This window comes from Chiloscyllium plagiosum, unplaced genomic scaffold (assembly GCF_037043375.1).
Source record: "Chiloscyllium plagiosum isolate Xiang-an unplaced genomic scaffold, Cpla_swu_hap1 HiC_scaffold_20, whole genome shotgun sequence".
Classification (NCBI taxonomy): domain Eukaryota; kingdom Metazoa; phylum Chordata; class Chondrichthyes; order Orectolobiformes; family Hemiscylliidae; genus Chiloscyllium; species Chiloscyllium plagiosum.
Genome location: NW_028270158.1, coordinates 30,698,291 through 30,725,180, shown reverse-complemented (window position 1 = coordinate 30,725,180; position 26,890 = coordinate 30,698,291). Strand labels below are relative to the sequence as shown.

Here is a 26,890-nt window from a genome sequence, read left to right as displayed (position 1 = left end):
TGCAGCTGCATTTCTGTCCAAATTAAATAATAAAGGCTACTGCTTTGAGTCTTACTGGAAAATGGCAGAATGCAGAAAATACAGAATGTAATCTACAGAGCAGTGATTTACCTACAATTAAGCAGGGGCTGTAACTGCAATTGAACAGAATTATGATTGCAGCTTCCAAAGCAGCAGTAAAAACTTGCAAAATAAAAATTTACAATGGATGAATGGACACCGTACAACAATCGCCAAACAGGGTGTTCCCTCCCAGTCAGGGAACACTTCAGCGGTCAAGGACATTCGGCTTTGGATCTTCAGGTGACTGACCTCCAAGGCAGACTTTGGGATGTGCAACAAAGCAGAGTCGCCAAGCAGAGGCTGATAGCCAAGTCCGGTACCCATGAGGAAGGCCTCAACTGGGTTCTTGGGTTCATGTCACAAGACAGGTGACTCCACTACACCATACATATACACTCTTACACACGATCACACTCACGCAGACCCTCTCTCATACACATGCTATCTCTCAGATACACACTGCCACACTCAACATTCACGCACACACCCTCTCACAGGCATATACTCCATCTCACGCACACACAAACACTTACCCCCCTCTCCACCCACACACACACACACACACTATCTCACAGGTACACGCATGCACACACACATCTTTGGGATGAATTTGTATTTGCTATTTTTATTTGCAGATACATTCTATTTTGTTCAAAAAGCACACAATCTGTAGACAGTCAGTCCATGTGACATTTTATAAATACCTACTTTGGAAATAGAACCAGTCTGACTCAAGGTTGGAATATAGACAGACTAACCCCACACCTTTAATGCATTGTCTTGAGCTGAGATGTCACCTTTTTTAAACCTTAAGTTATTTCATGAATGTGACTTCTGGGATTTACAAAGTAATGAATTGAAACCTGCAACTCATTCTAAGTGATTAAAGACATAATTGCAATCTAGATTTGTTCAATACATCACACAGCTGTATGATACTTTGATCTTTTACTATACACTCTGTGTCGTATGATCCAGTCCCAGACGAAGGAGCAGCACTCCGAAAGCTTGTACTTCCAAATAAACCTGTTGGACTATAACCTGGGTGATTTTTAACTTTGTCCACTCCAGTCCAACACTGGCACCTCCATCCACCTCCATCAAAGTAAAAATTGATAGTCCTTTTCAAATTAAAATATTTAATAATTAATTTTGTGTTTTAGGGCATATTGTTTGTACTCTTCAGTCATCGGTATGTTGGAAATTGTGATGGATCTGGTGGAAATAGAGTCTGTGCTTTAAGAATGGTTGGTGTCAATCCTATGAATGGTAAAAGTAGACCTGTCATGTCCTATATGCTTCCACTGGAATGCCACGGAAGGTAAGATGCATTCTATATTGCATATAAATCAATGTCCTGCTTTGGGAAAGTCCCACTCAGTCCTCAGTGTTATGGGCCTCGACAGACTCAAAGTTCTCTGGTTCATTCCCCTGTTTGTTAAACTAGCAGGTCGCAACAGGGGGGATTTCATTAGAATGCTTTCATCGTAAACATATGCTAATCCAGCTGTTCTGAAAAGGTTTCTGTTTAAGTGCTGTCCTCCTCAATTTGGTGCACAATTAAACAAGTAAGCCTTCCAAGAAAACTAACTCTTGTCAATTCTGTGAATCTGAGTTGTACAGTTAGGCTATCTATATGAGATCTATGGATCCAGAATTAAGTAAAGTGAGAATCTGGTTCTGTGTCATATCAACCATCATCGTGGGCTTCCATTTTATAATCACATTCTTTGTGACTTTTTTAAGGTATCATTAAGCACAATCCCCAATTCTACTATCTGAAGCAGCAGAATTACTGGATAAACGAATGAGATCTTTATCTATCCAGCAATACAAAGCTCTAAAATAGATGACAGAAACAAATGAGACTTCAGTTGCTGACTGAAATCCCACTGTATTGCATTTGGAATGAAGCAGTACAAGAGATCGCTGTAATGACCATCCATTGGAAGAATCTAATTGACCTTCCTGATTTTGCAGTCAACTTAACTTTACACTCCTTTGAATTTGAAGGAAATTAAAATTGGGCACAGGTGTAAAGCAAGTTCCTGATCCAATCCATTTGATCCCCTGCTGGGTATGTTAGTTTAAAATGACTCTTCCAAAATATGCTGCAATGTTTTATTTACTTAGCTCACTAACGGTAGCAGTGATAAAATAGCTATTTTTCTCTCATGTTTTTTTTCCTTTTAAATGTATTTATTTCTGGAACAGGTACCTTGTCGGAGGTGTGAAAGACCAGTCCATCGCAGCAATTGTAACCCCTGGAACCCTGATTCTTTGGGATGTACTTTCTGGCCACATCGTGACCATTCTACACCATGGCCCCAATGCATACTGGTCACTTTTCCACTGGGTAGAAGCCAATTCCTGCCTCCTGGCCAGAAAGAATGACCAAACTGTATATATCTATAAATATGTGGGAACTGGAATGGATGAAGTATGATGGTATTACTGCATCAAGACTGACGCAAGAAATGCGGCTTCTGCACCTATTTATTTATTTGAAATCTTTTACCTAATCAGTTGAATGAAAGCACCAAATAATAAATTTTTAGGACAAAACATTGCAGTGGGAAGAAGACTACTTTTGTTTGCTGTGTACTATGTAAAGTTGTATTACAATTTAGATTGATGTATTGAACTGTTGTATAGTGTCTGTTATTGCTGTCAGGGAAAGCCAGGTTTGAAATCAGGACTGGCCAATTTCAGCAAAATGTTCGGAGGATACTTAGTGTACGATATAGAAAATCCCCTTTAGGTGAGTAATAGACACCAGTTTTCTTTCCAAATGGACTGTCTGGGTAATTTGAGATAAGTATTGTGAACTTCCTGTGTCATAATTTTACATTGAAGGGGTCATTCTTACTCAGTTTCACAAATGGTTTTTCTTTGTTGACAGAGTTCAGTCCTGAAAATATCAGATGGAAACATCTGCATTATCTTAATGTGTTAAAAACCATTGTAGTTAATTTGGGATTTACAGCTTGAAATGAGTAAGAGGATATCGCCATATATTTTGTTTTGATCATTTGAGTGTAAAAATGTGAGTAAGAACAGCAGTATCATCACAGCTGTTTACTAATAATGAAAGATAGATGACCAATCAATTCTGTGTTCCAGCTCACAAGCTGTCTTCATTCACGTGGCCAGCCTCCTTCAATTGTGCAGCTGTCTGAACAGGTATTGTTGATCTGGGCAAAGTTTTATATTGGCAGTATCATTGCAAGGGACATCATTTAATATTGTCCCAAGAAATAGTGAGTAGAGTGGCTAGAAAACATCCTTGCTTCCTATCAGTATTAGAAAGTTAATTATCACCAGTCACAATTTACTAGTAGAGCAGCATTTGTCAAGGCATCAAGAACTCTAGCTCACCTGATCAAATATGAACTGTCCACAGAACAATCAATATGAATATAAGAACAGATAGAAATATTGCATGCGAGAATATAAGCAAGTACTTACCTGCAGTGATTGAAGACACACCAGCCTAAAAAACTAGATATGAAGAATATTGTTGACAAGACTGACAATTCAAACAAGTTGGAAATATGTTGTGGATAGTTTGGTATTTTCAAGCAGTTTGCATTTATTGACAATTGTCATAACATCTGTAGTGATGTATGATTGGACAATTCCATTTGCAGTCCCCTGAATTAATACTTTAAGAGGGTGGATGGAGAGGTACCAGCTTTTGCTCAGGCAGTGGCTGTTGGAAGAATGATAAAAGAAGAATCTGGGGCCATTCCCCGCTGCTGGTTGTAACAGTCAGAGCTAAGTTAGTTGTAGATTCAAGTCCACTGCAGAAACCTGAGCTCAGAAATCTGTGCCAATACTTGAGGGCTCTACAGAAGGAATGTTGACTTTTGCATGAGGTTTGAAACCAAGAACCTAAATACTTTATTATGCAGAAATAAAAGATCCAAGATTTGATATATTATAAGTTTTTGATTGGAAGTGAGACCCAGCATCGAGAGAATGACAAAATGAAAAATGTAAAAGCACTACTTATAATTCCTCTTTATTATTCTTTATAATTAAAGCTAATGATATTGTACATATTGCAACCCTCTTCTTTGAAACAAAAAGTAAATTGTAAACACTAGAAACTTAAATTCTAGAAATATAGAGTCTATGACTACCTAAAACAAATGCTTTGTATTCATCTTCAGTCCTTATGTTTTGAAAATGCTTTTTAAAAAATATTAAAATCAAGTTCATTGTGTAACTAAGATTACCTGAATACATATGAGATCATTCTCTGATTTCCTTCACTCCTGTATGATATGCTTCCATACCTGATAACCATTATACATTGTATCGTGATGCAGGATAAAATAAGTCTGTTGGTGTTTTCAAAATATTATGAGTTTGTGCTTACAATGATATATTTGTGAGGCACAAATGTGACTTATGTTGAAGATTTTTTCTTTGGGAACAGTGATTTGTTGGTATTTAAGAGATAACTATAATGAGGACTTGGGCAAAGGGATGACTTGCTACAAATTACACTTGCCTACCTCTTCAAAACTTGCAGCATAGCTTGTTTGAATGTTTTGTCTGTACTGAAGAATAGGAAATAACATTTTTTTAAAGTTTAGAATTGGAACAAGAACATTTATTTAATACCATTGCCAAATGGTACCATGCAATTTCACAAAATTTGACATTGACCAACATTAAATATTAAAGCTGGTGAGGAAAGCTTTAAAGACTGTTTTATTGTAGAAAAGAGGCAGGGTTGTTCATAAAGCGGAATTCCAGATCTTAGTGCTTCAACAACAGAAGGTTTAGCCACCAGTGGAATGATTAAAATTTGGGAGGCAATATAGCCCACAATTAGCGGAATGTAGAGATCTTGAAGGAATAAGCCCAATGCTAGGTTATTAGAACTTTTTTGTGATATGTAAAATAGGTAGGATACGGATATGAAGTATGATTTATATTTGTAGGTGGATCACATCTTATGATATCAAAATGTCTTAAGTGCTTTTCATTAGGCCTCCCCAAATCAAAAGGAATTAATGGTAATTTCAAGGGACTAATAATTCACAGACCTATCTTTGCCAGGTCTGACCTACATGTGGCTATATATTCAGTGATGTGGTGGACTCCACTCTAGTGATGCATTCACTTGTACCAACCACTAGAAATTTAAAAAGGAATGAAACTAGATGCAGCAAGACATTGATTAAAGCAGGAAAGACAACAGCAAACACAGCTCTCCCAGATGTTGGTAAAGGGAGATTTTGGAGTGTCAGTGGGGCTGTCTCACAGGCTAATCAGGCAGCAGCCTGACATAGTCATACTCATGGAATCATACTCTACACACAATGTCCCAGACAACCATCACAAGTCTATGCCATCAACAGCTCAAAACCAGCAGAGGTGGCAGCACAGTGCTACATTGTGTAATCATTAAAAACACAGAAATAGAGAACTCACACCGGATCATCAACGCCACACTCACAGGAATCCGATTCACTAGAGAGGAAGAAAAGGACAACCAGCTCCCTTTCCTAGACGTGATGGTACAGAGAACACCGAACGGAGAATTCACCACAAAGGTATACAGGAAAGCCACATACACAGACCAAGTCCTAAACTACGAAAGCAACCACCCCAACACAAAAGAAATTGCATCAAGACACTTCAAAAGGGCCACAACACACTGCAGTACACCAGAACTGCAAAAAGAGGAAGACGAACACCTATACAATGTATTCGCCAAAAATGGATACCCGCGCAATTTCATCAACAGATACCTAAGGGAAAGACAACGGAATGAGGACATGCCGCAACCCAAAGGACTTGCCACACTACCATACATCAAGAGCATTTCCGAACTGACAGCCAGACTACTGCGACCACTAGGACTCATAACAGCACACAAACCAACAGCCACTCTCAGACAACAACTCACCAGAACGAAGGACCCAATACCCAGCATGAGCAAAACCAACGTAGTGTACAAAATCCCATGCAAGGGCTGCACAAAACACTACATAGGACAAACAGGAAGACAGCTAACGATCCATATCCATGAACACCAAATAGCCACAAAACGACACAACCAGCTATCCTTCGTAGCCACACACGCAGATGACAAGCAACATGAATTCGACTGGGACAACACTACTATTATAGGACAAGCCAATCAGAACAGCCAGGGAATTCCTAGAGGCATGGCACACATCCACAGATTCAATCAATAAGCACATTGACCTGGATCCAATATACCGACCACTGCAGCGGACAGCTGGAACTGACAACCGGAAGCGGCAGATTCAAACCACTACAAATGCTGGAGGAAAGATCACAGAAGCGCTTCACAGGAGGCTCCCAAGTACTGAGGATGTCACCTAGACGGGACGAAACGTCTGTAACACAAATTCCCAGCTCAGCGAACAGAACCACAAGAGCGCTACACAGCCAGGAGGGAGCAGTTGTAGTAATCAGTGTTGACCCGGAATCAATGAAGCCACGTGGTATCAGGTCAGACACAGACAAGGGGAAATCTGCTAATTACCATGAACCACACAATCCCACATGCTCCCCCCACATCAGCTCATTAATCATTACTACAGTTCTGCCACACCCAGTTGTGAATGGTAACAGGCAATTAACTAACTGGAAGAGGAAGCTCCACAACACCTTCATTCTCAAAAGCAGGGGAGCTCAGAACATCAGTGCAACAAAAAAGGCTGAAGCATTTTGCCATAATCTTCAGCATGTGCCAAGTGGATGATCCATGTTGGCCTCTTCCAGAGGTCTCCATCGTCAAAGATGCCTATCTTCTGCAAATGATATTAAGAAATGGCTGGAGATACTAAATACTGCAAAGGCTAACAGCATTTTTGCAAAGTATTGCAGATACAATCCTGAACTTAGCACACTCCTAACCAAGCTGTTTCATCTACCTGACAATGTGGAATTTTACCCAGGTATGTCCATACACAAAAATCCAACCTGGATAACTACTGTCCCATTGGTCTGCTCTTGATCATTAATAAGATGATGGAAGGTGTTATCAATAGTGCTATCAAACAGCCCTTGCTTAACAATAATTTGCTAACTGACACTCCGAGCCACTCAGCTCCTGACCTCATTCTTACCTTGGACAAAACAGCTGAATTCAAGAGATGAAGTGACAGTGATTACCCAAGGCCACATTTTACCAAGTAGGGCATCTCGGAGTTCTAGCAAAATGGGAGTCACAGAATCAGGAGTGGTGGAGGTGGTTGGGTGAGTCCCCTCTGGTTGGAATCAAACCTGGCACAATGAAAGATGGTTGGAGTTATTGGAGGTTAGTCGTTTCACTCCATGATATCTCTGCAGGAGTCCATCAGGGTAGTGTCAGTGGCTCAGTTGTCTTTAGCTACTTCATCAATGACCTTCCCTCCATCTCAAAGTCAAAAATGGTGATATTGGGCTAATAGCACAATGTTCAGCATGATTTTTGGTTCTTCAAATACTGAAATAGACATTGTCTAAATGAAGCAAGACCTAGACAATATCAAGGTTTTGACTGACAAGTGACAACATTCATGCCACATAAATGCCAGGGACTGGCCATTTCCAACAAAAAATAATCTAACCATTGCCCCTTAACATTCAATGCATCATCATTACTGAATTCCTCATGACCAGCATCCTAAGGTTACCATTGATCAGAAACTGAATTGGACTAGCCATATAAATAAATGGCTACAAGACCGTATTAGAAGCTAGGAATCCTGCAGCATATAACTTACCTCCTGATTCCCCAATATAGAATTTTGTGACCACCATCTACAAGGCACAAGTCAAGAGTGTAATGGTAAACTCCCAACTGCCTAGATGCGCTCCAACAACACTCAAGAAATTTGATAGCATCTAGGAAAACACAGCTCACTAATTGGTACCACGTACACACCATTCATTCCCTCCACCACTGATGATTTAGTTGCAGTAGGATGTAGTGTCTACAAGATACATCGCAAAAATTCACCAAGGATCCTTAAGTTGTACTGTTTGAACTCATGACCACAATCATATAGAAGGACAAGGGAAAAATGCATGGGAACACCAACACCCAGCAGTTACATTCCAAACCACTCACTGTCCTAACTTAGAAATATATTGTTGTTTCTTCAATATTCGAAGGATCAAAATCCTGCAATTCCCTCCATGAAGGTATTGTGCATCGACCTAAACCAACTGGACTGTTGTGGTTCAAGAAGGCAACTCTCCACCACACTTCTCAAAAGGAATGGGCAATAAATGCTGTCCCAGCCAGTGGCACAACCCATGACTGCGGTAATTTATTTTTTGTGAGAGCAAAGTAATGGTTGAAAATTTCTCTAGTTTTTTTATGGTGTTGCTTGAAGGAAGAATGTAGGCAATAGAATACTGTGAAAACACTTTGAACTTTGAATAGTTTAATTAAATCAAGCAGGTTGAACTCTAGTTGTCTATTCAACTTTGCCTCAGACTACAAAGGCCAAGGACCATCTACTTTGCCTTGTGAAAGAAAAACTTACTTTTACATAATTAAAACAATGATCAATTGTTAATCATAATGATTGTTCTCTCAATTAGTCCACAGCAAATTCATATAATTCATAAGGAAGAAAAATTCTTATTGGTCAAGATCTTTGGCAACTGTATTTCAAAGCTACCTGTTCCTTCAGAATATGACACTCACTGCATGTCTTTTCTCAAAAGTACTTCATATCAAAGTAGTCCCTGTAATCAAATCCTGTTATAGTATTCTTTCTTACCATTCTTTCTTACTATTATGGGTGGTTTATGGTCAACAATACAAGGTTGGTAACTAACTCTTAAATAAAATAAAGAACACTTTTTGATGGGGGATTTATTGTGCTGATGTGATTGTGAAATTAGGTGGGGGGGATGCTTGAAAAAAACAGTAGATCTTGCAAATGATGCATTTAGCCCAACTTGTCTCCTATACCGTAGAACATTGCTCCAGTATGACCAATATATTCATTTTCAAGTATTACTTTTTTAAACTGATTTTTCCTCCATGGAGTGTTGGTATAAAAGCAAGGGGGTGTTATGTTAACAAGCGGTGGTACCAGTGCTTCTTAAACTATATTAATATTATACATTGTATAAATAAGAAAACTTGGACTTTAATTAGTAAAGAGTTATTATTTTCTATACTTCGGTAATTCCAGTCAAGGTAACTTACCATTGGTCAAAGAGTTGGTGACAAGGTGACCAATTCTGGGTGAAAAGCTCTTTACCATGCGAGGATTATTGATGGGACTTAGGAATAGACTGGAGGAAAGGGTGTTCTCAAGATGATGCGAGCAGAGACTGTTACTGCAAGTACAGAACGCAGGCCAAAATGAGTCTCAGAAGGCTTGACCTGGGATGCCAGGTAGAAAGGAAAATTATGGGACAGTCCTGGACAATTCCTAGTTGGTGAAGGGCCCTCTCATTCAGCTTCTAACCCAGGCTGCTCTATAAAATGATGGTTGTACATGTTTCCTGTTGTATATTGCCCCCTATAAAGATGTGGTGCACTGTAGCTTCCTGATGCACTTTACCCCCTAAAAAAAAGTGTTGGATGCATATGCTTTCTGCTGCTTCTCTGGATGCTCCAAACCACTTCCATCTTGTGGCCAATGGCAGGATTGCTGTTGAGCAAAAAGTTTAAAGTTAAAAATCGCACAGCACCAGATTATAGTCCAACAGATTTATTTGGAAGCACTAGCTTTCAGAGCGCTGCTCCTTCATCACAACCACCTGATGAAGGAACAGCGCTCCGAAAGCTAGTGCTTCCAAATAAACCTGTTGGACTATAACCTGGTGTTGTGATTTTTAACTTTGTACACCCCAGTCCAACGCCAGCACCTCCAAATCAAAAAGTTTATAAAATCCTTGGAAGAAACAAAAAGTAGGATATCTAATAACTTTTCATCAAAGAGGAATGTTGAGGTCAGAACAAAGTATTTGTTGTCTGTTCCTAATTCTTCTTCAACTGAGTGGATGCTGAGAAAATTCAGGGTACTTTTAGAGTAATCCACATTGCTTTGCTTCTAGAATCACATGTCGACCAGAATCGATAAGAATGGTAGATTTGCTTGTCTAAAGGACATCCATGAATCATAATTTTTTTAACTACAATCAACGGTAGTTTCACGGCACCGTTACTGAGACTAGCTTTCAATTCCTGATTGTATTAACTTGAACCCCTGTCCCCAGAACATTAGGCTGGGTTTCTATATTACTACCTTACCCATCTTTATCATTGAAGAAGAGCTTTTCATTATAAACCAGAGTGTCACCCTGTAGATCTTCCCAAATGCAAGCAAGACAAGCAATCAACTAAGTTAAAATTAAAATCTGGAGTATCTATTTTGATCAACCTTAGCCAGAGGTTCTGGCTCAGACATAGGGATCCTTGGAGTCTGGAGTATCATGACCCATGCCTCCCCAGTGCAGTAACCTGGGTTGCACTACTATCTCCACAAAGGTAGGTAAGTTCCATAGTAGCTGCTGGATTGTGTGGTGCCGGAAAAACACAGCAGGTCAGGCAACATAAATAGTTGAAGAACTCAAAAAATCCGGGATAAGCCTTCAGTACTGGATGTGGGTGGAAGGGCAGCAGCACATAAAGGTGGGTGAGGGGGGCGGGGAAGCCAGCTGAGGGGAATAGGTGAAGACTGCACACCCTCCCTGGACAGCGCCACCTATGGCGGAAGGTGTAGAGCTCTGGGGCGGGTCAGGCCGGGCCGCGCATGGGTGTTGTTGCCCTTGTCACAGCCGCTACGGTGCACGTTGGACACACAGTCCTTTCCAAGATGGCGCTGCGTGTCCTCTCTCGATGCGTCCGACGGTGGCCGCAACCTTGGAGCAGGTCAAGGGTAGGCCCGAGCGCCGGGGCCCAGCCTCTCGCTGGAACCGGCAGTAGCTACTCTCAACACGTTTGCAGCAGGCGGGCTGTTGGCGAGGCGCCCCGGGCTCAGGTAATTTGGAGTTTGGTGATTAGGCCGGACCCTGACTCCGAGGACACTGAGGCAGCGGGTGTAGCATAATCCCAAGTGCCAGCTGCGTCGGAGGAGATTGCGCTAAAAATCCTTCATCATTCGATGAAATTTGATTTCAGATAGAAAGTGCGGAATACAATGCTATAACTCCCAAATCGATTGGTGGAGTTTAGAGTTTTAGCCTTCGGGGAAAGTGCACTTGGGTTCCTCAGTATTCTTAATTGTCAGGGTCAAATCTTCAAACTGGGTAAGAAGATTTAAAATCAATGCATTTATTAAAAACTTCAGGACGTTTTGTAGTAACAAAAGTAGGAGCAGAATTGGCCATACGACTCCTCAAGCCTGCTCGATTATTCTGTTAAAACCGTGACTGAACCTCTACATAGACTACACTTTCCTTGCTGATTCCCCAGATTTGTTGAATTGCTTAATTTTAAAATGCCGTTCATCTGTATCTGGAAAGTACTTAGGAGTATTTTCAGGACTCTGGGGTAGGTAATTTTAAATTTCACAATCCTCTGAGTGAAGAACTTTCTCATCTTTTAATCTGAAATTAAGTTTTCTGCCCTATTACCCCACATGTTCCATAACCCTCTTTGAAGTGAAGTCTGCGATGTGGGGAAAGCGGGAACTAAATTATGTGTAGTTAAAAATCACCCAACACCAGGTTGTAGTCCAACAGGTCGGTTTGGAAGTATAAGCTTTCAGAGCACTGTTTCTTCAGCAAGTAGCAAGTTGGGCAGGATCATAGGACACAGAATTTTTAGTAAAAAAATCAAATTATCCTACAACAGATGCAAATAATTGAACAAAGCTAGATGGCTGTTAAGTCTTTAATCACTTAGAATGGGGATGCAGATTTTGCGTGATTAATTTGTAAATCCCAGAATTACTTTCAAGTCCCTGTCCAGAGATTACTTAAGGATTTATAACAACAAAGTGACATCTCAACTCAGACAGCACATTAAAGGTGTGAGGTTAAGGTTAAACTCACAATCAGTCCATGTGACATTTTATAAATTCCTACTTTGAAAATAGGCTCAGTTTGACTCAAGGTTGGGGTTCAAACAGACTTGAACCTCACACCTTTAATGCGTTGTCTGAGCTGTCACTTTTTAAATAAAACCTTAAGTTATCTCAGGGCTGTAACTTGAAAGCAGTTCTAGGATTTACATATTAATGAATCGAAACCTACATTCCCATTCTAAGTGATTAAAGACTTAACAGCAATTTAGATTTGTTCAATACTTTGTGTCAGTTTTATGACACTTTGATCTTTTACTATAAGTTCTGTGTCCAATGATCCTGCCCCACTAGCTACCTGACGAAGGAGCAATGCTCTGAAAATTGTACTTCCAAATAAACCTTCTCCCATCTTCTTACCCCAACCCTGTCAAACTAGACCGTGTCATCACTTGGACTGCTACCACAAACAATCCATTGTCAGCCACTAATAGTTCCCATTAGCGGCTATTGATTCTCTCAGGATGACCTTTACCCATTCCTTTGTCTTGAGTCGAAAAGTGTGACACTGGAAAAGGCACAGCAGGTCAGGCAGCATCCGAGGAACAGGAGAACATAAGCTCTTCATCAGGAATTTGGAGGAGGGAAGGGGGCTGACAGATACATAGAGATGTGGGGCTGGGAATGGAAGGTAGGTGGGATGCTGATAGGTGGGTGCAGGTGGGAAGTGATTTGTGATCGGTCGGTGGAGAGGGTGGAGCAGTTGGTGGGGAGGAAGATGGGCAATCTGCTTAACTGGTTTTCCCTGCATTTGGGCTCGATCTCGACCTATCGTTTACTCTTCTTCCCCCAACCCCAGTCCCCCACCAGCTTATAGGCCAACCTTCTTCCAAATGCATTCAATTCCAAAGAAAGGTCACTGGACCTGAAATATTCAGTCTGCTTTCTCTCCTTAGAAGCTACCAGGTTTGCTAAATTTTTCCTGCAATTTCAGATTTCCAGCTTCTGCAGTTATTTGGGTTTTTTTTGTTATCCCTCATCAATTGCTTAAGCTGTGGCTCTCGCCCAATAAATCGGTAACATTATAAGTGTCCATTTGCCATGTTCCTCCTGCAAAAAGGGGAAGTTACATGGAGGAGAAAGCTGGAGGAGCAGCAGTCCTGGTAATCTAAGGGCCATGTTAGCGGTGCCAGCAAGGTAGACAGCATCTGGGCTCCTGGGCCCATCCACTCCAGATCAGCTGTTTCCTCCCTTCTTTCCTTCCTCTCTTTGGCATATTTCTTTATCTTCTTCGTCCTGTCAGCAGTGGAGAAGGTGACATTATGGAGGAGGGTGGCTGGAGCAGCACTCTCGGTGAGGTGGCAGCCTGTCCTGGCAGCGGAGCCATGTTTGTAGTATTCCCAGAGCAGTGGACTCCAGCTGTTGTCAAGGCGATGGCAGCTACAGACCCAGGGGCTCCTGGTTGCGGGGCAAGTGTGGGTCCAGCACGAGATCAAGCATTGGTGGCCTATTGGCGATGTGGGCTCAGCGACGAAGAGATGGTGCCTTGAGTGGCAACGCTGCCATTGGTGGGTCCAATGAAGGCAGTGGAGTGGTGGCAGCTCAGGTGTCGTATGTCAGCTAGCTCAGGACTCATGCCACAGGTGGCAAAGCGGAGATAGACTCTGCTATATCTTTTTATTCTTAAACTATTCAAAATAGTGCCAGATTGTGGCGACAATTGAAGTTTAGCATTGTATTTTACTGTGTTGTTCATTGTAGGCTACAAGTGACAGTAAATCATCATTCATTCATTCATTTCTGAAGGATTATCTCAGAAAATCCTGTGGTCAGGGTCCACTAAATTGTTTTCTCAGACTTTTCCTCTGCCCATAACAGCTTTTTTTTTTGATCTGTAAATTGTGTTGGGGAAGTTGTATAAGGAAGTTAGAGTTTGAACTAGTAGATGTTATTAAGTCGTACAGCACAGAAGCAAACCCTACAGACCATGCCGACTGTAATCACAAACTAAACTATTCCCACCTGCCTGTGCATATCCCTTATCCCTCCAAATCTTTCTTCTTCTTGTACTTATCAAGTACCTTTTAAATGGTATAAGTGTACTCATGTCCGACACTTCCTCTGGAAGTTCATCCCAGATACAAACCATCCTCAGTGTGGAAAAAGTTGCCTCTTATGTCTTTTTCAAATCTTTCTTCTCTCACCTTAAATATATGCCCCCTAGTCTTGAAATCCACCCACCATAGGGAAAGACACATGTCATTCATCTTACCTATATCTCATGATTTTAAAAAACCTCTAAGGTCACCTCTACGGGCCCCTACACTCCAGTGGAAAAAAATCCTAGCCTGTGCAGCCTCTTCCCAATAACTCAAACATTCTGTTCTTGGCAACATCCTGGTAAATATTTTCTGAACACTCCAACTTGATAATATCCCTCCTGCAGCAGCGTGACCAGAACTAGACACACTCCTCCAGAAGAGGCCTCAACATGACTTCCCAATTCCTATATTCTAAAGGTCTGAGCAGTAAAGTTAGTTCATAATTGCTTATTTGTAGTTGGAATCTATTTGTAATAAAACAGTGATTCTTAAATTCAGAAACCTGGTCTATGTTTACCATCAAGTGCTTTGGGGAATTTTGTGTGTTTCTATTAAATCTTTAACTTTTATGACAACTCTAACAAGACTTGATTGAGCTACCCCAACGAGGCATAACACTACTGTATGTCAAAGCAATGGTGTTTTTGTTTGCCAGCATTAAGTCTTCAGGCCATGCAACTTGCACTTTAAATTAACCTGTTTCTTTCTTCTCCTTTTGCAGAGTTGTAGTCTGTTTCTACAGTCGTTGCGTCAGTATGGGGATCTGCCCCCTCTGACTTTTGGCAGCATCCAGGAACGTGTGCTGTACGTGTTAAAATTGTATGATAAAATTAATCCTGACAAGGTAAGGAAACAATGTCACTGACCTTTTATTGAATTTCTGAAATAAAAATGAGATCACTCTGAGAAAATGTGACCTCTTTGAAATGAAATTGCCGACACTTTCTTCGTTTACATTTTTTAAAAAAAGAGCAGCAAACTGCTTAAAATGTAAAACAGGTGAGGTGATGAGACGCAGACCCGGTTGCAGAGACTGAAGCAGAAGCGAGCAGCAGGACCACGAAAAATTACAATGTAGCCCTGAACTATCAGGCCAGTGTCAACAGCCACCTTTAGATGTTTCATTGTATACAGTTTGTGCAACATGATACGTTTCAAATTTGGTTATAGGTGTCATCTTTCTTATCTCAGGGCAAAGAGGAGTAACATATCAATACTGTGGGAATATTCTTGCAGTTTGGTATTTGTATTTTGCCTCCAGAGTAATCGGAGGTAATTTCCTCTAAGCTTTTATTACTGCTCTGACCCATTGTTTTACTAACATTAAAACACAACGACGTTTACAAATATAAATATGTAAAACCTTCCTGGCGTACCATCATGTCAGTTTGACAGTCCTTTTAGCTAATCTCAGCTTCTTCGTGAATATTCTAATAAATCCTCAGGTTTCCTTGAAGACCAAGAATGCAGGAAGTTCTGGATAACATTCAGGCATGAGCTGAGGATTGGAAAATAATATTCTCACTTCACAAGAGCCGGCAGCGATCACTTTAAACTAGAAAGAATCTAACCGTGTCCCATTGACATTCATCAAGGCAAGTGGGAAATATTCTATCAAAGGCCTGACTTTGGACTTTGGAGGGGTTGTAGGATAGTTATGAGGTGAGTTAGTTGCTGTTGAATAATGAGCTTCCTTCCAGCTCTTTTGAAGCCAAAATGTTTATGTGGCTGATCCATTGAGTTTCTGCTGCACACAGCCCTTAGAATGAGTTACAGGCTTAACAAATTGCTGAGCTATTTCAGAAGGTTCACACAGCTGTTAATGTGTGTACTGTCTGGTCAGGCAGTGAGAAGAATGAATTTTATCAGCACATCTACCAGGTAGCAAAGGGACAGTTGTAACAAATGTGGTCTCTGTCTTTTGAGCTACTTTTGAGGCAGGAAAACTCAGTTTTGCTCAGGGGTTACTGGAAACATCAGATTATCTGTTCACTGTTTTCAAAGGATCAAATTTGTTGTTTGGGCTTAATGTCTTGATTGCTTGTGGATTTTCTCTTGTATTTCTGAAACCTCCTATAGTTACAATATTTCCTTTCTTAAAGCTTCTACCAACCTCTCACTTTATGAAGGATTTGGGTTTGGATAGTTTGGATCAAGTAGAAATCATTATGGCCATGGAAGATGAATTTGGTAAGTGTGTGTGTGGTTGGTTGTAATGTGTCAATATATCTTGTTGTTTAATCCAACCACCTCAGAATCTTTGTATATTAAACTGTTCTTTTGATTCACTGAATCTTCTGTCTCCTTTGACTGAAGATGCTTGATTTGTAAGCAGGTGTCTATTCCACAGTCATTGATGTCCTCTTGCAAATCAAGTAGCTAATTGTCCATTGTGAGCCCTGACACATTCAGCCTATTCAATCCTATGGGCTTCAGACTGTCTAGTCTTATATGAGAACTCTACCAAAGATTGCATTGCATTCAGCTCCATTTTCAGATCCTTGTTGATGAAATAGTTTTAGCCTACATGCAATAACATCTGGTTAACATTCAGACTTAACTTGCAGGTGCTAAGTAACATTTGTGCCACATAAATACCAGCCAGTAAATGACTATCTCCAGCAAGAGTATACTGAACCACTTCCCCTTAACAAGAACAACATTGTCAGTGATTCTACCAGCAGATACATCTTTGGAGAACAACACTGGGTAGTAGTTCTTGACAGTTGCGTCACTGCAGGATAGTTGTGAGATCTCGATTAGAGGTGATTCAATCTGGTGATAAGTTATTCCGTATGGGAAGGTTGTTGAAAGGCTTTAAAAGGCTTGCTGTGTGCCCAATGTGGGAACGTGAAGAGTGTTAATATGTACATTAGCCATGTTGCTTGTCTTTAGGAGTCATTGATCTTCATTTTCTCTCTTTGAAGGATTTGAGATTCCAGATGTAGATGCAGAAAAGTTGATGACGCCTGATGAGATTGTAACTTATATCGCAGATAAGAAGGATGTATATGAATAATTTTTTTTCCTGGAGACGAAAAGAGGGTAAGAGTTTGTTAAATGAGTTCTTAAAAGGGAAAGCAAAGTGTGCATTTTCTAACTTGTGCTTTGTCACAAGTACATGCTCTCTGACAGGTGAAGGAGGATTGACTAGGACTGTTCTCCTACAGATAAAGCTCATGCACCAAATCATATTGTTGAGTCATGTGTCTGAGGAATATTGTTTGCATTAATATTTGAGTGGTGGAGGAATTGGTGCTTTGAAATTTCTTGGGGCTTCAATTAGTCCTCAGGATAGAGGTTGGAACATACACATCCCAACCACGAAAAAGGAGCTTGATCTCTGAATCATTCAGCACACTGGCACCACAATTGGCCCTTTAGTTATGGTATGGACAGGTGTTGGGATGACAGTAATAAATCACCTACACACTTCTCTCAGTTCATCACTGATGATGAAATAAAAAGTTTCCCTTATCTCCCTCAGCAAGGAGACTAGTACATCTTGAGAGACTTGACTGGATCCCATTGCCTTTTCCAAACCAGAACCCCCAAACCTTTGCAGTCTAAAGGACTGTCCCCTCTTTAGAGATCAGCTAAATTCAACATAACCTAAAGTTCAAACCTAGCATTGAAAGAAGGTTACTTTACCCTATTAAATACTGACTTCATAGTTGATCCGTGATTTCCAGAAATGTTTTGGAAATGTTTTTAAAAAACTAAATTAAATTCTAAAACCTGTTTTTGGCTTTGCAGGTACTTGCTGCTGGGAGCTTACTCAATGTGTGAGGGATCACAAGCACTTCTTGATGCATAAGTGCTGGTCTATGGTTTTTGTTGTCTGATTATGTTTGTTCTGCCAGTGATATTTCAAGTTCTTGAACACTTGATTTCAGGAATTAATAAATTACTCTTGAACCTGGATCTGTGTGCGCGCTGTTTATTCACCTGATACTCTACCTCTACACGAATTCTAGACTGATGAGCTTCAGTGGATGGATATTTTTGTTCCTTGTTATGAACTGGAGTCCACTCAGCACTTTTGAGTCCATTCCACCATCCAATGACAGTGTGACTCATCCCTCCATTTACCAGCTTTGGCTGGTGAAAGTCTGATCTTGGATTTTAAAAATGGTTAATTCAGCTAGCATTCATGTTTATTAATTGAGGTGTGATCTGCCATCTTTTGCTGGAGACAGTTCTGTATTTTAATCACTGAATGAAAAAGTGTTTCTGAACTTCTTTCCTAAATAGTTTGGCTCTTGTCACCCACTAAAAGATGGATTTTTCTGTTTAGCTGCTTAATCATTTCCTTTAAAAGTTATGTAAAAATTTCCACCCAATCACCCTCCGCCTTCCATATTCCAGGGAAAAGAAGTTGCTTCTGTTGCTTTGTACTGGTAAAAGTTGCACTGGTAGCAGGTAACATCCTGATCATCCATGATTTAGGTGAATGGCAGAACAGGCTTGAGGAACTGAATTGACTTGGTTTTTCCTGTTCCTTAGATGTCGCTGGTCTGTATCAAAACAGCTGGTAGAGGCAAGTTGAAAATCTAGCTTAATTTCAGTCTGTTTGATATTTTTCTTAGACAAATGAGTTTAAATTTGATTTCACTGCTGTACTGTTATGTTCCTGGTATAAGGTGAATATTAATTATTGGGCTATTTACATTCATTTTGTCAATTAGGTGATAGAGCTGTGCAACACATTGTATTTATGTAGCACCTTTTAATGTAGTTTAAATAGTCCCAAAGTGCTTCACATAAACATTGATCAAACAAAAATTGGCACTGAGTCATTGAAGGAGGCATTGGTATAGATCTAATTAAAATAGAATCAAATAGGATGAGTAATACCGACATTCAACCCAACTAGTCCATGTCAGTATTTGTGCTCTGCTCAAGTTTCCATTCATGTTTTTATCTCCTCTAAATGGATCATCATAATCCTCTATTCCCTTCTCTATCATATGCTTGTTTTATTTCCCCTTAAATGCATAAATGTGATTGCTTTAACCATTCTCCATGGTAATAAATTCCGTATTCTTACAGCTTTAGGTAATCCATGCAAGATTCTGTAAATCTGTTTTTTAAATTAGAATCAGTCTGACAGTCTCGCAAAGGGCACCTCACACTTTCAGTGCATTATCCGGACCAACGTGACACCAATTGTTAAAATTCACTTGAGAATGTAACTTTTTTAAAAAAGTTGTGTGATTTACATAAGAAAGAACTGAAACCAACACGTTCATTTTAAAAGATGAGAGACTTAACAAACAATCCAGGTCTTTTTCAATATATAATTTCAGTTACATCACACTGTAAACTTTTGTTATAAATTCTGTGTCTTATGATCTTCTACTCCGCACCACCTGAAGAAGGAGCAGCATTCCGAAAGCTAGTGCTTCCAGATAAACCTGTTGGACTATAACCTTATGGTGTGTGATTTTTAGCTCTAGGTAAAGTTCCTTCTGAATCCCTTGTTGGATTTCTTGGTGACAGCCTTACAGTGATGGTTTCTGGTCATGCCCTTCCCATTTCTACATAATCTCCAACCAATCTATCATTGTTTTAAAGACCCATATTAAATTTGCCTTTGGCCTTTTCTCAAGACAGAGACCAGGCTGTCAATTCTTTCCTGATGTACAATCCCCATGTTTTTGGTATAACTCTTGTAAATCTCTGCAAACTCCTAGAGCCTCTTAATTCTGTTGTTTTATTTTGTACCTTTTTCAAATTCCTCTTCTTTTGTGTGATATGGAGATCAGAACTAGGTTCCGTTCCGAGTTTGGCTTTGGGACATTAAAGATCTGGTGTCCCTAGTCCAGCCTCCCTTAACTATGATTTGGAGGTGCTGGTGTTGGACTAGGGTGTACAACGTTAAAAATCACACAACTCCAGGTTATTGTCCAACAGGTTTACAGTATTAGGAAGCACTAGCTTTCGGAGCTCCTTCATCAAGTGGTTGTGAAGTATAAGATCGTAAGACAGAATTTACAGTGTGATGTAACTGAAATGATATATTGAAAAAGACCTGAATTGTTTAAGTCTCTCATCTTTTTAGAATGAACGTGTCAGTTTCAGTTTTTTCATATGTAAATCCCAGAACATTTAAGATGTGAGCTGCCCTGTGTGAGACTGTCTGTGCCCCAATGTTCAGACTGATTCTAATTTAAAAAATGGATTTACAGAATCTTGCATGGATTCATGCAGTTCTTTGAGCAAAGTAAAATGTAATTCTGCAAGTACAAATTCAGCCCACAAACTTGTGTATGTGTGCATGTGGGTGAGTGTCTGTGAGTGTGTGTGTGAGAGTGTAAAGGGGTACAAGTCTTTGAGAGAGTGTATGTGTGAGGGAGGGTCTACATGAGTAAGTGAGGACTGCAGATGCTGGAGATCAGAACTGCTGTGCTTTTCCAGCAACACATTTTCAGGGTCTACGTGAGTGAATGGGTCTGTAGGAGTGTGTGTGTGTGTGTGTGTGTATAGTGCAATGGGGTCACCTGTAGTGACATGAACCCAAGGTCCCAGTTGAGGTCATCCCTATGGGTACCAAACTTAGCTATCAGCCTCTGCTCGGCCACTTTTCGTTGTTGCCTGTCCTGAAGTCCGCCTTAGAGGACAGTCACCCGTAGGTCCAAGGTCAAATGTCCTGGACTGCTGAAGTGTTCTCCAACTGGGAGGGAACACTCCTGTCTGTTGATGTTGTAAGGTGTCCGTTCATCCGTTGGCGTAGCCTCTGCTCGGTCTCTCCAATGTACCATGCCTTGGCATCCTCGTCTGCAGCGTATGAGACAACATTGGCTGAGTTGCGCGAGTACCTGTCATGTGCATGGTGGGAGATGTCCGTACGCATAATGGTGGTATGCATGTTGATACTGATATCTTGCAGCATCCACCATGATGTCAGTTTTGTTTGCTAATGCTAATGTATGGTGTTAGCCTGAAAGCTGGGCAGTTTGCTACGAGCAATGATCTGTTTGAGGTTTGCTGGTTGGTTAAAGGTGAGAAGTGGAGGTGTAGGGAAGGTCTTGGCAAGGTGCTCACCCTCATTGATAATGTGTTGCAGGCTGCGAAGAACGTGGCATAGTTTTTTGGCTCCTGAGAACTACTGGACAATGAAGGGTACCCTGTCAGTTGCAGCTTGTGTCTGTCTCCTGAGGAGGTCATTATGGTTTCTCGCTGTGGCACGTTGAAACTGGCGGTCAATGAGCATCGTACCCAGTTCTTGATGAGAGCATCCTTGAGTACTTCCAGGTGTCCGTCACGTTCCTCCTCATCTGAAGTGAATTCAATTTATTGTCGTGTACCGAGACATAGTCTTGTGAGCAATACAGGCAGATCACATAGTTAAGTAGCATGGATGAGTAAATAATTGGTAAACAGCGGCAAAAACACAGGTATAGGTGAATGTTAAGAGTTTGAGTCCATTCGGTATTCTAACAACAGTAGGGTAGAAACGGCTATGAAACTAGCTGGTGTGTGTTCAGGCTTCTGCACCTTTTCCCTGATGTGAGAGGTTGTAGAAAAACATTGCCCGGGTGGGATAGATCTTTGAGAATGCTGGAGTCCTTTCCTTTACAGCGGGTCTGGTAGATGGATTCTATAGATGGGAGGTTGCCTTTGTGATTGTCCGGGCTGAGTTCACCACTCTTTGTAACTGTCTTCAATCTTGAATGGTACAGTTGCCATACCAGGTAGTGATGCGTCCAGACAGAATGCTCTTGTTGGCACACCTATAAAAGTTGGCTGGGGTATTCGCCATCATGCCAAATTTCCTCAGTTGCTTGAGGAAGAAGAGACATTTTTGGGCCTTTGTAACCAGCATGTCCAAATGAAGAGTCTAAGAAAGCTTGTTACTGATGACCACTCCCAGGAGCTTGACACTCTCCATTCGTTCCATCTCTGTACTGTTAATGTGTAGGGGGGGGCATGAGTAACATCCCGCTGAAAGTCAATAATGGGTTCCTTGGTTTTGGTGGCATTGAGAGTTAGGTTGTTCTCAGTGCACCATTTTTTCAGGTCTTCCACCTCCTGTCTGTAGTCTGTTTCATTGCCATCTGAGATTCGACTGACTGTGGTGGTGTCATCAGTGAACTTGTAAATGGCATTAGTCTGGTATTTGGTGATGCAGTCATGGGTATGCAGTGAGTACAGTAGGGGCTGAGTACTGGGGGGCTTCAGTGTTGGGTGTTGGTGAGGATGAAATATTGTCTCCAATCTTCACTGATAGTTTCCTGATCCACAGGCCACAAAGGATCCAGTTGCAGAGAGTGGGGCTTAGTCCAAGATCACTAAGTTTAGAATAGATCCTGTGTATGCATAGGACTTGTCCATAGGGGATGGCTGTTTTAATATGGTTCAAGTGGAAGCTGTAGAAGTGTAGCATCGTGGGGTTATCCGTGGGATTGTGGCAACAATGCAAAATGGCAAAGTAGAGGCTGATAGCCAAGTTCGGTACCCATGGGGATGGCCTCAACTGGGACCTTGGGTTCATGTCACACTACAGGTGACCCCATTGCACTATACACACACACACACACAGATGGACACAGACACGTGGACACTCCTACAAACATGCACACTCTCCTACTGATCCATACATTCATGCAGTCTCTCATGCTCACATGTGCACCACTCACAGATTTATACCCTTTTACACACACACATACACACTCTCTCACAGACACTCCTAAATCCTGCCCCTGCCCCCAACCCACCCACCCACACAAGTTTTGTGGGCTGAATTTGTACTTGCAGAATTACATTTTACATAGCTCAAAAACTGCATGAATCCATGTAAGATTCTGTAAATCCATTTTGTAGATTAAAATCAGGCTGACCATTATGGCACAGACAGTCTGACACAGGGCACCTCACACCTTCAAAGCATTATCTGGGCCGACATGACACCAATTGTTAAAGTTTTGGGTGGCACAGTGGCTCAGTGGTTAGCACTACTGCCTCACAGCACTAGGGACCCGGGTTCGATTCCAGCCTCTGGCGACTGTCTGCGTGGAGTTTGCACATTCTCCCTGTGTCTGTGTGGGTGCAGGTCAGGTGAATTGGCTATGCTAAATTGCCCATAGTGTTAGGTGTATTAGTAGGGAGTTGGGGAATGGGTCTACGTGGGTTACTCTGCGGAGGGTCGGTGTGGACTTGTTGGTCCGAAGAGCCTGTTTCTGCACTCTTAGGGAATCTAATCTTGAGAATGTAACTTTTAAATGTTCTGCAATTTACATGAAAGAACTGAAAACAACATGTTCATTCTAAAAGATGAGAGACTTAACAAACAATCCAGGTCTTTTTCAATATATAATTTCAGTTACATCACGCTAAGAATTTATAGCAAAAGTTGTCTTATGATCTTTTACTCCACAACCACCTGATGAAGGAGCAGCGTTCTGAAAGCTAGTGCTTCCAAATAAACCTGTTGGACTATAACCTGGTGTTGTGATTTTTTTTTCCGCCCTTAACTGCTCAGTATAGATGTTTGAAAGTGATCTTTGGAGAATACCAATAGCACAATCAATCTCAGGAAGAGCAAGCAAAATGAGCTAGAAATACAGCTGTAACTTGTAATCAGGAATGGTTTATGCTGTGAGCTTAATTAGAAAGTGATGTGCAGCCGACGTGCGCCTGTCCGCAGAGGGCAGTGAGTCGGACTTTTATCTTGAGTTCAGTATGAGGCGTGCCTTCGAGTTCCTGAAAAACTTGGAGGGCGCTTGAGGAAAGGAAATGTCTCCGAATTCCTTTTCGCCGCCTTATGGCGTATTTTCGAATAAATATACAGCACTTCACGGCACGCTAAATCCCTCGAATAGGCAATCAATTATCCGTATATATTCCTTTTTAAATAAAACCTATAGTGGGACCAACTGGACAGCTTTCAGTTAGTACAGGCACGATAAGCCCAACCTTTAAGGATGTTTCCTCTAGACTTGTTTTTTTCTCTCGCCTCCCACCTCTATCTCTGCCAGCACACTGTCTTTTCCTGCTCTCGTTTCCTTCCCCTCTTGGTCTGCGTTCTCTTTCTTGTGCAGTTTTCTCCCCAATCAGTCCTTTTTCCTCCCCACAACCCTCCTCCCCCAGCTTGGTCATGCGGACCTCTCCTCTGACCACTCACAGACGGAAATCCTTTCAGGCTGCCTCCCAAGCACAAGCGCTGAGATATCGGCAGCGCCGAGCCATCCTCCTGCCGCTCTGACCCTCGCTTCAATAAATGCAGCTCCCAGTCCGGCCACCGCTAGCTCCGCTCTCCCGGAATCTCGGCTTCTTGCGCTCCAGTCACGGGATAGCACCGGACCATGTTGGCCCGGGCGGTCTGGCTGCTGCTGATGCTGCTTCTCACCAGCTCAGGTAACCCCAGCACTCACTCGCTCCGACACCGTTATACAGCCGTTGAGTTAGGAAAAAGGGAAGTCTGCTTTATATCGCATTAGTTTGCAATGTATTTATTGTATCAAATTCTATTCTGCTACATTGCAGTGTATTGCAATTCATGCATTTTGCGTTTGTGGGTGGGAGGAGGGGGATCGTATTAACCCTACAAATCATAGTACTTAGAAATTGCTGGTCCCCTGTGCTGTGTGAGAGGGAGGAGAGTTCTAACACTAACTGTAACAGGGCTTTCTAACACTGACCACGTGTGTAACGGGGTTTTCTGCCTTGACCTGTGTGTAATAGGACAATTGCACTGCCGAATACGGACGACACAATCCTGTCTAAGGTCATCGCCAACCTGGTCAGGTCTGATCTGGGATCGGTGAGTCACCCAGATCAAACTTGTCCTATACCAGGCGGGATGATGTCTGAGAACCTCATGGATACAATCGCCTTGGTGCATGACGGGGTTAAGGGGGGCAGCCTTGGACAGGATATAGCACATTTACCAGTGGGACTAACTGTCCAAAATTGGCTCTGAGGAGAGAATCGGACTGCTCTACAGTAACACACATACAGGAGTTCTGATGAAGGGTCACCAGACCCGAAAGTTAATTCTGATTTCTCTTTACAGATGCTGCCAGATCTGCTGAGCTTTTCCAGCAGCTCCTGTTTTTGTTTCTTATTTATAGCACGCGGGGTTCTTTTGGTTTTTGGTTGCTCTACGCCAACATTGTTAGTGCAGTCTCAATCTATGGCTGGGAATCAGAAAGTCTCCTGATCACTCCTGACTCAGGGAGGGCTGCCCATTCTCTCCTGCCTTATTTTTGTGTTGTACAGAGCTTTTTGCTGAGTCCATCAGGAAGGATGCGAGCCTGAAAGGGATGATTATTCCAGGCAGCGGAGGCCTGTTGGTCAAAGCCTCCCTGTACGTGGATAATGTCACTGCTTTCTGCTCGGATCTGCTGTCAGTGCACAGACTTGTGAGCATCTATGATCAGTTTGAACTGGCTTGGGAGCCAAGGTAAATTGAAGCCATATTGTTTGGGAACTGAGCTGACTGAGCCTTTATCCCCTTCACCGTCGGGGCAGATTACCTGGGAATATGGTTCAGAGGGACTGGGGTATGACTGAAAATCTTGGGAGGAGTGTATCACCAAGGTGAGAAGCGGCTGGGGGTGGAGGGCGGGGAGACTGTCACACATCTCCTCCTGGAATGTGCCTTTGCTAAGGAAGTCTGGAGAGAGATGCAGTGGATTTTGTCAAGCAGCTCTGTAACACAGGATACTGTGCTGTACGGTCTGTTGCCCAAGATGCACACTGACACAAACATTGACTGTGCTTGGAGAACCATCAACTTAGTGAAAAATGCTCTTTGGTCTGCCCGAAACTTGTTGGTCTTCCAGAACAGGAATTGACCCTGACCAAATGTTGCAGACTGGCACGTTCTAAGGTATAGGACTATGTGCTGTGAGATGCATTAAAGTGTGGGGGCAGCTGCTGCCAAGGTTCAGTGGGGAAAGCCCACTGTCAGGTCTTTTTGCTGAAGTTAAATGGCACTTCAGTTATTGGACCTTCCCAGTGCCTCACATGCAGGTAAATGTAGTCTGGTTCAAGTAAGGGATGTCTTTGGTTTGTGTGGATAGAGTCAAACTCCAATGTTTGTTTGTTTCCTTGATATGCTACCGTACGGAACGGAACTGTTTGTGACTGTGTCTGAAGAAGTGTGCATAACAGGGCCCTCAGCCTGGAACTCTGTGCTCGCAGTGGGGCCTTCTGTCTAGGGGTGTGTATGTAATGGATTTCTATCTTGCACTGACTATTATTAACAGGCCTGACTGTCATGCACTGATTATGTCTACATAACAGGGTTAACTGTTGAGCACTGACTGTGTATGTGACAGGTCTGAATATTCCAGCTCTTTCTGTCCTGACACAGATTAAATTGTGGGTATGTTTAGTACAAGATAGAGAATGTATATAAAAGGTGATAACAGGTCTTAGTGGAGTATTTCATAGATGAGTAGGAGAGTTGTCTTTTATGTCCTGGGTTGATATATTTAATCTTTGAGCAATGTCACTAAAACGGATCATCTGACCATTATCAAATTGTTCTTGATTTGGAGATGCCAGTATTGGACTGGGGTGTACAAAATTAAAAATCACACAACACCAGGTTATAGTCCAACAGGTTTAATTAGAAGCACACTAGCTTTCAGAGCATCGCTCCTTCATCAGGTGGTAGTGGAGGGCTCAATCCTAACACACAGAATTTAAAGCAAAAATTTACAGTGTGATGTAACTGAAAAATTGATTGTTAAGCCTTTCATCTGTTAGAATATAATGACAGTTTCACTTATTTCATGTGTAAATCAC

The 26,890-nt window shown here is 41.7% G+C and overlaps 3 protein-coding genes across 9 annotated transcripts in view; all 3 read left to right on the top strand.

The window, feature by feature from the left end:
- The window catches only part of palb2 (partner and localizer of BRCA2), a 35,668-nt gene extending 31,365 nt beyond the window's left edge, over nt 1–4,303 (top strand). The window contains exons 13-14 of the mRNA XM_043711706.2: nt 1,227–1,384; nt 2,278–4,303. Coding sequence (XP_043567641.2) covers nt 1,227–1,384; nt 2,278–2,509 — 390 coding nt within the window. The 3' untranslated portion in view covers nt 2,510–4,303. The remainder of the gene's footprint in view (nt 1–1,226; nt 1,385–2,277) is intronic.
- A 6,514-nt stretch (nt 4,304–10,817) lies between these two features.
- LOC122560727 (acyl carrier protein, mitochondrial-like) lies at nt 10,818–18,053 on the top strand. Its single transcript, XM_043711708.2, has 5 exons — nt 10,818–11,045; nt 14,853–14,975; nt 16,234–16,321; nt 17,059–17,176; nt 17,888–18,053. Exons 1-4 carry the CDS (start codon nt 10,818–10,820, stop codon nt 17,148–17,150), a joined length of 531 nt encoding a protein of 176 aa, XP_043567643.2. The 3' UTR covers nt 17,151–17,176; nt 17,888–18,053.
- A 6,008-nt stretch (nt 18,054–24,061) lies between these two features.
- The window catches only part of vap (vascular associated protein), a 40,167-nt gene continuing 37,338 nt past the window's right edge, over nt 24,062–26,890 (top strand). For 2 of the 7 annotated variants that reach the window (XR_015760562.1, XM_087997772.1), the window contains exon 1: nt 24,062–24,490. Coding sequence is in view for 4 of the 7 variants with exons in the window: in XM_087997772.1 (XP_087853898.1) it covers nt 24,439–24,490 (52 nt within the window). In the remaining 3 variants the exon portion in view is untranslated. The remainder of the gene's footprint in view (nt 24,491–26,890) is intronic. The other 5 variants (XR_015760561.1, XM_087997771.1, XR_015760560.1 and 2 more) reach the window with 4 other exon arrangements.

Excerpts from the sequence above, each read along its gene's own strand:
- LOC122560727 (XM_043711708.2), top strand. The coding sequence starts at position 10,818 with ATGGGTGTTGTTGCCCTTGTCACAGCCGCTACGGTGCACGTTGGACAC. Across the intron at positions 11,046-14,852 it reads GCGAGGCGCCCCGGGCTCAG|AGTTGTAGTCTGTTTCTACA; the intron begins GTAATTTGGAGT and ends CTCCTTTTGCAG. Across the intron at positions 14,976-16,233 it reads ATAAAATTAATCCTGACAAG|CTTCTACCAACCTCTCACTT; the intron begins GTAAGGAAACAA and ends CCTTTCTTAAAG.